The following is a 13,603-nucleotide window of genomic DNA, read 5'->3' as shown; positions in this document are numbered from 1 at the left end:
CTCTTTAACAAACAACGTTAAAAGTTAGCAATAACCTCCTTTCTTCTCCTCTCTTTCAGCATTTCATTTCATGTAACAGCCTTTTACTGCCAGTTCACACACGAAAGGTAATCAGTTAAATTATTAGGCAATAATCCTGTTTTAAAAGGGGGAGGGAGGATGAATAAGCTTATACCACTATTTACCTGTTCTTTCCACTGTGGTCCCATATTTTTTACAGCTATACTGTATTTATGTTGTCAGAGCATATATCATTACACAGCGTATTATCTCTCTTATAACCATCATTTAGCTTTAAGTTCCACAGCCATATATACATTTCAGTTCAGTTCAGTCGCTCAGTCGTGTCCAACTCTTTGCGACCCCACGAATCACAGCACGCCAGGCCTCCCTGTCCATCACCAACTCCCGGAGTTCACTCAAACTCATGTCCATCAAGTCGGTGATGCCATCCAGCCATCTCATCCTCTGTCATCCCCTTTTCCTACTGCTCCCAATCCCTCCCAGCATCAGAGTCTTTTCCAATTAGTCAACTCTTCACATGAGGTGGCCAAAGTATTGGAGTTTTAGCTTTAGCATCAGTCCTTCCAATGAACATCCAGGACTGATCTCCTTTAGAATGGACTGGTTGGATTTCCTTGCAGTCCAAGGGACTCTCAAGAGTCATTTAGGGTTTCACTAACCATTGTCCCACTAACATTTCTTCATTTGTCTCATTTTCTGCAGCTCATTCTCTAGTGGATTTCTTTGGAAGGGCTCATGGGAACAATATTCCCTGGGTCTCTACATATTCCTAACAGTTCACATGTGGCCTTTATACCTGAAGCTCAGTTTGGCTAAACAGAAAATCTTCGCCTTGTATATTCTTTTACTGAACTTCTTAAATATGTTACCCTGTCATCTTTTGGCATAAAGCATGTTGTCAATCAGTCTGGTGACAATCTTGTTTTCTTAACTTTTCAAGAAACTTAAGTATTTTTTGCCTAAATGATCAAGGGATCAATTTCTGCTTTAGAGTTTAATACACAACTTGATGTAGCTGTTCTCCTTGATTTCTCCATGTACATAGTGAAACCTTTCAATATGTATTTTTAAATTCTATTTGATTTCCATAAAGTTTTCTTAAATTGTAGTTTACAGTATTTTATTATTTCATTGCTTTGGTTCTTATCTTCAGGGAGGTCTATTTTTGCCAACCTATGTTATTTTTTCCAAGTCCTTTTTATTTCTTTTAATTAAAATTTTTTCTTTTTTTTACTCTTCTCTTTCTGTTCAATTACTCATGCTTGAGTCACTCCTGTTTTCATCTTAGTCTTCATTTCAACTATTTTTAAACTTTTAGTTCTTGTCTAACTTCTATTTTTTTTTCCAAATCTTCCTTTTCTCCAGTCAGTTCATTTTCTAATTTTTATAAATTTTATTTATGGTTTTTCTCACTGCTCTATCATAGTTACTATTTTCTTTTATCTTGTTTTGAAATGTTTTTGTCTGACACAGTGTTCACCTCTTTTGTGATTATGTTTCTCTGGAAAGATTTTATTCCTTTTTGCCTTTTAAAAAAAATTATAATAACTTGACCTGTATGAGACTTGACAGAAATCATTTCCTGTTGTTTATGTTTAAATGAGGTGAATTTTGCTATACTCTTGAGATAGTGGGCCAGGTAACTTCATGTCTCCAGAACTTTTTCTCACATTGCTTTTTCACAGAATGTTAATGATCAGCTAGAAGCCCACCAAAAGCCCAGGACTCTAAACACTCAGATCTTCATTTGTAAATATCATCCTTCAAAATACAAAAAGAAAAAAAAACAAACACACACCAGGGCTTCCTAGAGAAATGGCTGATTTCAGGGTTGAGGCAGGGAAAAGTTTCCTGAACAAGAAACTACTCAAAGAATAATGGGAACATAGCAAGGGACACATCTGCCAGTTTGAAGAGGTGTTCACTGGCCAAATCTAGGACAGTGTGATCATCAAAATAAATAATGACAGCAAGGATTGTAATCCACTGAATAAGACTCGTGAGTGTACACTGACATATATACATAAATACAGATGCATACACAAATGCATGTGTGTAAACAGGAGAAAAGGGAAAGCCCTTTTGTAGTAGAAAGCCAATTATGAAATGAAGAAGGAATTAGAAAAAACCGTTTGCTAAGCATTAGAGTAATAACTGTTTCAGATAAAAATTACCAATGGATGCCAAAAATAGTGGGTGATGTTTGAAGACTAATGAGATATTTACATAATTTCAAGGTATCTTCCCACAAGATACTAATTAAAAGCAGTAAAAGTAATTTTACAGTGGAAAAATTTGGAATATACCAACTTAAGTGATGAAAGTTAATATCACAAGTTAGTTACCAGACAAATTAACAGCATGTTGTCTCGCAACATGATGCACCAGAAGGATACAGCATTACTTCTGCATTTTTTCCTACCAAATGTCCACAGTCTGAATGTAAGTAAACATCCGACAAACCTAAATTGTGAGACATGCTAAAAAATAATCGGCCTACACTTCTCAAAAGTGTCAACATCAAGGAAGACAAAGAAAGGTTAAGGAAACTAAAAAGATGACAGCCAAATATACTGAAATCTTGGACAAGGAAAAGACGGGGAATAATGAATGTTTTGGATCCAAGACATAATGAACATTAGTGGGAAAACTGGCCCGTAACTTTCAAAGATGTCAAAGTCATGGAAGACTTTGGAACAAAAGACTAAGGAACTGTCCCAGATTAAAGGAATCTTTAGGAGACATGACGAATGTAACAAATGACTTGGGATTTTCTTTTACTATAGAAATATTTTACTATAAAAACATTATTGATAAAAACAGAACAAGCTCTGTAGATTAAATAACAGTATTATATCAAAGCTAATTTCCTGATTTTATTATTTTACTGTGTTCATCCATGTCCATTTTTAGAGGTATATTCTCATGTTAAGAGTAAAAAGGAAAAAAAATAAATAAAAAAGGCATTGTGTCTACAAGTGACTCTCAATGGTTCATTAAAAAGATACATATGCGCGTGCGCGCGTGCGCGCGTGCGTGTGTGTGTGTGTGTGTGTGTGAGAGAGAGAGAGAGACATAGAGAGAGAAAAGAGAGAGACAAAGACAGAGGGAGGAAAGGAGGCTAAAGTAAATGTAGTACAATGCCAACGTTTGGGGAAAGCTGACAATAAGGCCCCAAGAATTTTCTATATTTTTGTAAATCTGAAATATTCCTGTAAATCTAAAATTATCAATATAACAAAATAAGAAGCTGGAAGAAAAGCATATAAGGTCTAGAATTTTCTTAAGCATCTCTCTCCTTTTTCCATGTTTATATGACTCTTCTCTTTCTTTTGTCCTATTGTCTCTGTCCTGCTTAATTTGGATTCTACTCCCAGTAGGGCTCTTTCCTGGAAGGGAGCTTCAGCTGGTGTATTTTAAAAGCTCACAGGTCCCAGACTGTCTGTAGGTAATAGGAGGGAGGACAGTAAAATCAGGAAGAGAAACAACCTGGCCCAATGTACTCTAAGACAGCCAGACCTACAAGTTAAACTCAGAGAGCCTCATACACCCACAGGATGATAAACAACTGATGCTCCCTATGAATGTCATAAAAGATTGAGGCTTATAAGGAGCACAGAAAATAATTTTTTTTAATGGAAATGTGTATTATTCCTTATAAATATTCTCATTCACAATACTAACTCAAAGAAGTTGGGAAGACTAATGTGCTTAGGAGATGTGAAAACCTTAAGACTGTGGACAGCCTAAATTTTCCTACATCAATACCACATCACATCTTGATATGACGTATCGCCATTACCTTCTGGGGCTTCGAGGGTCTTTTTATTCTGTTCACACCACCCAATGGGATAGAGGTCAGCCTTCCTGATGTCACACCAGAAGTCTGCTCTGCGATCCTCCCCGTAGCCATCGTACCGGAGGAGGAGCAGCTGCTCACAGGTGGTAATGATGGTGGCAACCCAGTAGGTTTCAGGATCAGTTTTCACAGCCACCTCCAGTTTCATCCCAGGAGCAAATCCATTCTGCAAACGTGTGTCCACCTGAACATGGAAATGTTATTAACCACCAGAAAAACATCTAATGAGTACGTCTTTGGTCAACATTATTTACGGCTTATCATTCTAAGCACTAAATGCAATAAAATCTTCTCAAGGGAAATCTGAGAAATTTCAGTTCTAACTCATAGGAGTGATCCAAACAAAACAGGGACTAAGCAATGCTGTTCTGTTCCATCGACCCTGAAGGAGCTTTAAGAGAACTCAGTATTCCACGAAAGCTGTCTATCATGATTATAGAATGTGCTTTCTATTAAATATACAGACCACTGAATGTTCACCATTTTAACAACCTTCAACACATTAAGATTTCAAGAGTGATTTCTTAATCATTCCAAAGAAAACTTATGAAGCTAGAAAAAGTAAAGGACAAACAGAAGTTATATTGATAATAAATATGTATAATATGTGCCATACAGAGGAAGCCATATTTCCCAGTTTCCCTAAAACAGTCTGTGTTTACACTGGTTATCTTTGAATAATAACTAATAATGCCTCCTATTTCTTTCAAAAGTGCCCGAATTTAAATGACAAATTATATAGTCACAAACGTTGCAGTCTGCAATTCTGAAAATCCTGTATGTATGTACCAAATAATGAGAGCCAGGTTTCTTACTGTGGTATAAAGAAGTGAATAAACCAAAATGCATAAATTCAAGCTAATCACAAGAAAAACCAAAGCCTAACTCGAAACCTAAAACATTTAAGTTGGTGAAAAAGTAATTGCGGTTTTGGACCAATGAATTTTAAATCATTATAACTAGGTTCAAACATATCTTTATTAACCAAAATAGGAACCATTACAATCAACACATTTTTGCCAATGAGAAATAAGTTTGCTTATTCCTGTAGCACAAAAATCCATGCTGTGGGATTCAACAAACTCTTGGAAAGCATTTTCTGCCTCCTGCTGGTTGTGGAAGCATTTCCCCTGCAAAAAGTTGTCAAGATGTTTCAAGAAGTGGTAGTTGGTTGGCAAGCGGTTAGGTGAATATGGCAGACGAGGTAAAATCTTCGTAGCCCAATGCTGGTTGTGCGACGTGTGGTCAGGTGTTGCTGTGGAGGAGAATTGGGCCCATTCTGTTGACCAACACCAGTTGCAAGCATTGCAGTTTTCAGTGCAGTTTAGTTCAGTTGCTCAGTTGTGTTCGACTCTCGTGAGTCTTCAGTGCATCTCATCGAATGGCTGAGCATACGTCTCAGATGTAATGGTTTGCCAGGATTCAGAAAGCTGTAATGATCAGACAGGCAGCAGTTCACCAAACAGTGAGCATCACCTTTCTTGGGTGCAAGTTTGGCTTTGGGAAGTGCTTTGGAGCTTCTCCTCAGTCCAGTCACTGAGTTGGTCATCACCAGTTGTTGTATAAAATCCATTTTTCATCGCACATCACAATCCAATCAAGAAGTGATTCACTATTGCACAGAATAAGAGAAGATGACACTTCAAAATGACAACATTTTGATTTGTGGTCCTCTCACAAGGTACCCACTTACCAAGCTTTTTCACCTTTCCAATTTGCTTCAAATGCCAAATGAATATAGAACGGTCGACATTGAAGTCTGGCAATTTCTCGTGTAGTTTTAAGAGCATGAGCTTTGATGATCCTCTCAATTGGTCACTGTCAACTTCCGACGGCTAGTCACTGAGAAGTGCAGTGGCTTAAAGCTCCTCATCTTTAAGGCTCTCACCTCCTTTGCAAAACTTCTTGAATCACTACTGCAATATACATTCGTTAGCAGTTTCTGGGCAAATGTGTTGTTGATGTTGTGAGTTGTCTCTGCTGCTTTATGACCCAGTTTGAACTCGAATAAGAAAACTGCTCGAATCTGCCTTTCATCTAACATCATTTCCCTAGTTTAAAATAAATATAAAATAAACAGCAAATAATAAGTCACTAGCAAAAAAAAAATAAAGTGAGAAAGTGTATTAAAATGATGTATAACATAACCACATTTATAAAAGAACATATTCTGATATCAAACAGCAAAGTTCAACAACGCAAGACCGCAATTATTTTTGTACCAACCTAATACCTGGTATATGATTTGCACTTCAAAAGTATCCACACCATGAAAGATGGAGAGAATGAGGAACTGTCATGCATTGGAGGAGCCCATGGAAACACAACAATTAAATACAATGTGGCCATCATAACCACTGGGAAGTGAGGGGGCTTCTGCAAAGGAGAAACCAGAAAGGGAAAGTATACATCCTGTGTAAAACTTCCTTTTTATTCTAATCACTAACCTGCTATATTCCTGAAAGGTAATCACTATCCTAAATTATAACACTACAGTTTAACACTGTCTGTGTTTCAGCACTATGTGGGCAAAATTATGCAGTATGAATACTTTTCTTGCCCAACACTGCTTATGAGATTCATTTGTGCTGTTGCACATAACAGTACTTGATCTCTTCTCACTCCTGTATAATGTTCCATTATACACATATGTCATAATTTATCCATTCTAATTCTTCTAGGAGAAGGCACTCTGGATAGTCCACAGTTTTAAAAGACTACTAGTAACACTGTCATGATTATAAGAATAGATTCGTATGTCACTTGATGCATACCTACGTGAGTTCTTAAAAAGATACGGCCAAGCTGTTTCCCAAAGTGGCTGCACCAATGTACTCTCCCAAGAGCATATAAGAAATCTTCTTGTTCCAACATTCTAGCCAATATTACTATATTTTCAGCTTTTTTCATTTTAACCATCTTGAAGCATGTATTATATTATCTTGCTGTGATTTGTTTATATTCTCTTGCTGAGAATGTTTATATTTTATTAGCCACTTAGACTTCTTCTTCTGGGGAATGCCTAAATATTTTTAGGCATTAGATATCAGTTTGCGAATATTCTAGATATCAGTTTGCGAATTACTTGTATTACAAATATAATTTTCTTGATGGTGTTGTCTAATACAAGTCATGAATTGCAATATACTCTGATCCATCAATATTTTTCCATTAAAAGGTTAATTAATTTTCTGTACTTTTTAAACAAATTCTCCCTATCCCTAGAAGTCATAAGATATATCAATACTACTATATATTTTCTAGAAGCCTTTCATACTGAGAACTAATATCTACCCTGAGTTAATCTCTATCTGTGGTATTAGGTTGAGGTCAGGTTTTACTTATTTGAATCAGCTTGTCAATTTCTACCTAATTTTTTTTGGTGTTTGAGTTGCAGTAAATCTACAGATTTGTTTGGGAAGAACTGACACCTTTACAACAATGAGTCTTCCATTATATGAACAAGGCATATTCCTTCATTTTAACTTATTTTAATAAAGATTTGTGTCTCTGCAAATATCTGTTACATTTGATGTTTTTTATGTTATTGTAAATCACATCTTTCAGTTTCCATTTTTGTCTGTTACTAGTATATAGAAATATAATCATTTTTTAATATCTGTCTTGTATTTTAAAATCTTGCAAAAATTACTCATTAATTCTAATAATATAGTTGTACATTATTTTATACATTATTCATCTGCAAATAATGATTTTTTTCCCCTTCCTTCTCAATTTTTAAACATTTTAATTGTTTTTCTTACCTTATTGTATTGGTTAGATCCTCCAATACAATTATCAAATAGGAATCATGTTAACCAGCATAATTTTTGTCTTCTTCCATAATAAAAAGAAATATGAATCATATTACTATTAATAGTTTTCTGTAGGTTTTGTATATATACACGTCATCAAATTAAGGACATTCTCATGTATAGATTGCTAAGAATTTTATCATAAGTGGATATGGAATTTTATCAATCATTTTCTTTATATATTGCGATAATAGTCAAAATTTTCTCCTTTACTCTACTACTATGGTGAATTATGCTGGTTTATTTTCAAATGTTAAGCCATCCTGCATTCCTGGAAAAAATCAACTTGTTATTAATGTATTATCCTTTTTAAATATAGCTACACTCAGTTTGGTATAAAAAGTTTACTTTGTATGAAGGTATTTTTGCATCAGTCATTATGAGTGACACGTCTCTGTGATTTTCTCTTCTTGAATTATTAGGTTTGGTATCAAGGTTGTGCTGATCTCTAACAAAATGAACCCTACAATTAATATAGGATCAAATGACCAGACAGAAAGGAAACAGAAGACTTAAACAAGATTACAAATTAACAAGACCTAACAGACGTAAAGAGAACACTACTCAGCAACAGGAGAATACACGTTCCTCTCAAATGCACATGGAACATTCTCCAGGACTGACCATAACATTAGGACAAAAATAAAGATCATACAAAGTACCTTTTCTGATCACAATGGAATAAAACTTGAACTCAGTAACACAAGGAAAACTAAAAAATTCACAAATATGTGGATATTAAACACACTGTTAGCCAACAGATCAAAAAAGAAATCACAAAGGAAATTAGAAAATTCTTTGAGACAAGTTATAACAAAAATTGGGCTTCCCTGGTGGCTCAGATGGTAAAGAATCTGCCTGCAATATGAGAAAGAAGAAAGCAGCATCGCAAAATACATCCAAAGCATTCCTTTCTTCTTAACAAGACTAACCCTCAAGAAAAACTATTTTACTAGGTCCTAACCAACTACAGTGAACAGAACCTTACTGATCCAAGGTAAGGAAAATACCCAACTCCAGCCCTCTCTAGCCTCCAAAATAGGGGAAAGAATACGCACAACTTAGGCTCACTAAAACACTAAGACCAAATCACAGGACTAGAGAATGCTTTTGCTCCGCTCACACCTTACCACCACATCAGGAGGGCTCCTGTACAAAAGGTGAGGCAAAATAAATGACAGCAAAGTACCTTTTAGCCTCTCACACCTATAGCTAAAAGGAACAGTAAAATCAGCCTAACTTTTATCTGGATAAACAGAAAACAATGAAAACTCATTTCTTTTTTTTTACTCAGTATATTATTAACATATCCAGCTTTCAACAAAAACTTACAGAGCTACTGAAAGATAAAAAACACAGTTTGATTCCTCAAAAAATTGCAAATAGAACTACCTTATGACCCAGCAATCCCACTGCTGGGCATACACACCGAGGAAACCAGAATTGAAAGAGACACATGTACCCCAATGTTCATCGCAGCACTGTTTATAATAGCCAGGACATGGAAACAACCTAGATGTCCATCAGCAGATGAATGGATAAGAAAGCTGGGGTACATATACACAATGGAGTATTACTCAGCCGTTAAAAAGAATTCATTTGAATCAGTTCTGATGAGATGGATAAAACTGGAGCCAATTATACAGAGTGAAGTAAGCCAGAAAGAAAAACACCAATACAGTATACTAACACATATATATGGAATTTAGGAAAATGGCAATGATGACCCTGTATGCAAAACAGGAAAAAAGACACAGATGTGTATAACGGATTTTTGGACTCAGAGGGAGAGGGAGAGGGTGGGATGATTTGGGAGAATGGCATTCTAACATGTATACTATCATGTAAGAATTGAATCGCCAGTCTATGTCTGACGCAGGGTGCAGCATGCTTGGGGCTGGTGCATGGGGATGACCCAGAGAGATGTTGTGGGGAGGGAGGTGGGAGGGGGGTTCATGTTTGGGAACGCATGTAAGAATTAAAGATTTTAAAATTTAAAAAATAAAACACTATAATAAAAAAATAAATAAATAAAAAACACAGTTTGAAGAGACAGAGCAGATATTAGAACCAAACTCAGATATGGCAGAGATGTACCATATCAGGAATTTAAAACTGATTCATATGATAAGGTCTCTGAATGAAAAAAGATCAAATGAAAAAAGATTTTCATTTTTTCTAAATGAAAAAGGATCAGGCAGTCAAGCAATACAGTCACCACTTACATGTTTAAAAGACCCGTAGGGAACTGCTGTGGACCCTGTCTCTTCTAGATAGTCTTCCCAGCTTAACTCCACTTCTTCCACTCCAGATCCAGCATCTGGAATTAAAACAAAACAACACAAAACAGGCAAGACCCAATTAAAGAAAACTCAAGATATAAAAATATAAACTTAGTAAACCTAACTTACAACTTACTTCACAAGTTAATTTACTTTACACCCAAGATAACTAAGTGTTCTTTTTAAATAGCAGTTTCCCTTAATGCACTGATTCGGGCTCCCCTGGGGGTTCAGATAGTAAAGAATCTGCCTGCAATGTGGGAGAACAGGGTTTGATCCCCGGGTTGGGAAGATCCCCTGGGGAAGGGAATGGCTACCCACTCCAGTATTCTTGTCTGGAGAATTCCATGGACAGAGGAGCCAGGTGGACTACAGTCCAGGGGATCCTAAAGAGTCGGACATGACTGGGCGACTAACACTTTTATTGCTACTTAATGCACTGATTATCAATGAATCTCAATACCATAGAGTGTGACATACTATCTCCTGCTGGGATCCATTTGGGATTCCCCTAAATGGATCATATAAAGCTGGCAAGAGTATAACTATTATAATCACTTTGGACCGTAAGTTGGTATCTAATTGCCAAGTATTTGAGATCTTTAATAGGCATTTCAAACTTAAATTTTCAATCTCTTCTTCCTTAGTGTCCTCAAATTGAGTAAAAGATACCACTGGCTGATATTTTGGCTCAACCCCAAAACTGTGGAGTTATTCTTACCTTTTTCTCTTTCACATCTTACATTTAATCCATCAGAAAATTCTGTAGGTACTATCTTTAAAAAATACCCCAAATCTAATCACTTCCCACCATTTCTACTGCTCTAAGTGCAAGGTCTAACAACAATACCTTTCACCTTTTAATCACACAATAAAACCTAAAATCTCTGGGAGATACAAAAGCCCTATATGATCTGACTCCTAGCTCCGGACCTTGCCACTGCATCCTCAGCCAGCCTCATGCTTGCTCACTGCACTCGAAGAACACTGAGGATGGTTTGTTTTGTTCTTTCTAACCATGTTCTCTCCTCAAAGCCTCTACGTTAGTTATTACCTCAGCTTAGGCTCATTCCCCTGTGTCATTCAAAGCTTTACTTCATTCAATCTCTACTCAAAAACTTCTTCAGAAAGACCTTCCACCAACCAGAAAGGCCTCCCATCAGTGCACATCTAAAGTAGAAGCCCCCAGGCTCTGCTTTCATTATCTCCAAGGCATTCATTCCTACCTCAAAGTATACCTTATGTCTTTTTATCTTCCCCACTCGACAACAAACTCTATGAAGACAGGAACGTTGTTTTGGAAAATACTTTATTTCTGTCATAGCAGAGACTCAACACATTTTTGTTGACGGAGCAAAGATTCAAACACTTCATTGTAACCCAATAATCCCAACTCACATAAGCTGCTTAAAAGCAGGGTTTATTCACTAACGTATCCCCACTGCCCAAAATGATGTCTAACACTACCAGGCCTACGATAAACAGCTGCTGAATGAGTACACCTTTGGGGAGTCTATGCTTCACACAAACACAAGGCGGCAAGCAAACGCAGGGACGCTCACCACAGCACTGTTTCTAACAGCAACAGACAAAAGCAATCAGTAGGAGAACAGACAAATTATGGCAGTCCTACAATGGAGCACTACTATATAACAGCTGAAATGAATGAACGGATTGACATATAAATCTCAAAAAGAAAAAAAAAATCACATCAAGTTAAAAAAAAAGCAGGTGAAGAATAAAAAGTACAAGATATAATTTAAGCCTCAAAACAAAACTCTGCAATATAATGATTATAAATATATGCATTTCAATAACCTTTGGGGATGGAGGGAAGCAAAGGTTAGAAGAAAACTAAAAGAGACTTAAGCTATATTATGTTTTATTAATTAAAAAAAATGGAACACATGAAAACGTGTTCAACATCATTCAGTTCAGTTCAGTTCAGTTCAGTTGCTCAGTCGTGTCTGACTCTTTGCGACCCAATGAACCACAGCACACCAGGCTTCCCTGTTCATCACCAACTCCCAGAGTCCACCCAAACCCATGTCCATTGAGTCAGTGATGCCATCCAACCATCTCATCCTCTGTCGTCCTCTTCTCCTCCTGCCCTCAATCTTTCCCAGCATCAGCGTCTTTTCAAATAAGTCAGCTCTTCACATCAGGTGGCCAAAGTATTAAAGTTTCAGCTTCAACATCAGTCCTACCAATGAACACCCAGGACTGATCTTCAACATCATTAAAGGCAAATTAAAACCACAAAGAGGCACCACCTCATACTGATTAGGATGGCTATTATCAAAAAGCAGAAAATAAGCTTTGGCAAGGAAATGAGAAATTGGAATCTTTGGGCATTGCTGGTCTTGGAATAGAAAATGGTAGAGTCAGTGTGGAAAATTTTTTGGTGGTTCCTCAAAACATTTTAAATATAATTACCATATGATCCAGCAATTTTACTTCTGTGTATATATCCAAAAGAACTGATAACAGGGACTCAAACAGGTAACTGTACATGAATGTTCAGAGCAGCAATATTCACAACAGCCAAAAGGTAGAAGTAACTGACCCAGGTATCCATCAAAAAATGAATGGATAAACAAAATGTGGTATATGCATACAATGCAATATTATTCAGTCACAAAAAGGAAGGAAATTCTGATACAGGCTACAAAATATAGATGAACTATGACAACATTACACTAAATAAGCCAAGCACAAAAGATCAAATATTGTATGTTTCCACTTACTTGAGGTAGAGTAGTCAAATTCATAGAGACAGAAAGAAGAATGGGAGTTTCCGAGGACTAGGGGGAGAGGGGAATGTGGAGTTAGTGTTTAATGGGCACAGAGCTCCAGTACAGGAAGATAAAAAGGTTTTGGAGATGGTGATGTTAATGGTTGCACAACAATGTGAATGGACAGTATACCTAAACATGGTTAAAATGGTAAATTTTATGTTACGGATAATATACCACAATTTAAAAAAATGAAAACGAATTTTGACAAAGTTAATTTATTATTTATTAATTTTTAATTCTGTATGGTAGGTACAGAAGTATTCCTTACATGTTTTCTATTCATTTCTACATATTTGAAAATTTTCACTAGAAATAAAATAAATCAATAAAGACTTTATTGGGAGCATCCTGGAAGCATGAGTCAATAGAAAGCCAACTTCCATCACTAGAACATAACAAGGCTAGACAATTTGTATTCATGGTCCTTGGCAAGAACCCTAGCCCCTCAAGCAGCATGCTAATTAAAAAATAAATAAATAAACAGGAACAACAAAAGCAATGAATTAAAGCACTAAAATCTCCCATACATCAAAAAAACTACCTAAAAACTGAGAAAAAACAAGACTAATTAATGATCTGCTAAAAAAGTGAGCAAAATACATGAAAAGAGAATTTATTTTTTTTAACTGCAAACAGTCCTTAAACATATGGAAAGAGGTGCAAATTTACTCATTTTAAAAGAATGCAAATGAAAACTACACTGAGATATCAGATTGGAAAAAACTCTGAAAGTCTGACAACACACTCCATGGTGAGGCAAGTAATTAGGCAGGTAAAGTATAATGATACAACCCTGGTGAAAGGGGTTATATTTTTGTTGGCAAC

At 36.2% G+C, this 13,603-nt stretch overlaps 1 protein-coding gene across 6 annotated transcripts in view; it reads right to left on the bottom strand.

Moving 5' to 3' along the window:
* Positions 1-13,603, bottom strand: part of SFMBT1 (Scm-like with four mbt domains 1) — a 114,483-nt gene that overhangs the window by 30,313 nt on the left and 70,567 nt on the right. For 5 of the 6 annotated variants that reach the window (XM_018038235.1, XM_018038234.1, XM_013973623.2 and 2 more), the window contains exons 3-4: positions 9,924-10,018; positions 3,827-4,067 (exon numbers count right to left, since the gene is read on the bottom strand). In XM_018038235.1, coding sequence (XP_017893724.1) covers positions 3,827-4,067; positions 9,924-10,018 — 336 coding nt within the window. Of the gene's footprint in view, positions 1-3,826; positions 4,068-7,647; positions 7,721-9,923; positions 10,019-13,603 lie in introns of those variants that run through there. The other variant, XM_013973625.2, reaches the window with a different exon arrangement.

This window comes from Capra hircus, chromosome 22, assembly GCF_001704415.2.
Source record: "Capra hircus breed San Clemente chromosome 22, ASM170441v1, whole genome shotgun sequence".
NCBI classification, from domain to species: Eukaryota; Metazoa; Chordata; class Mammalia; order Artiodactyla; family Bovidae; genus Capra; species Capra hircus.
Note: the sequence above shows the minus strand (reverse complement) of the source record. Positions and strands in the feature narration are given on the sequence as shown.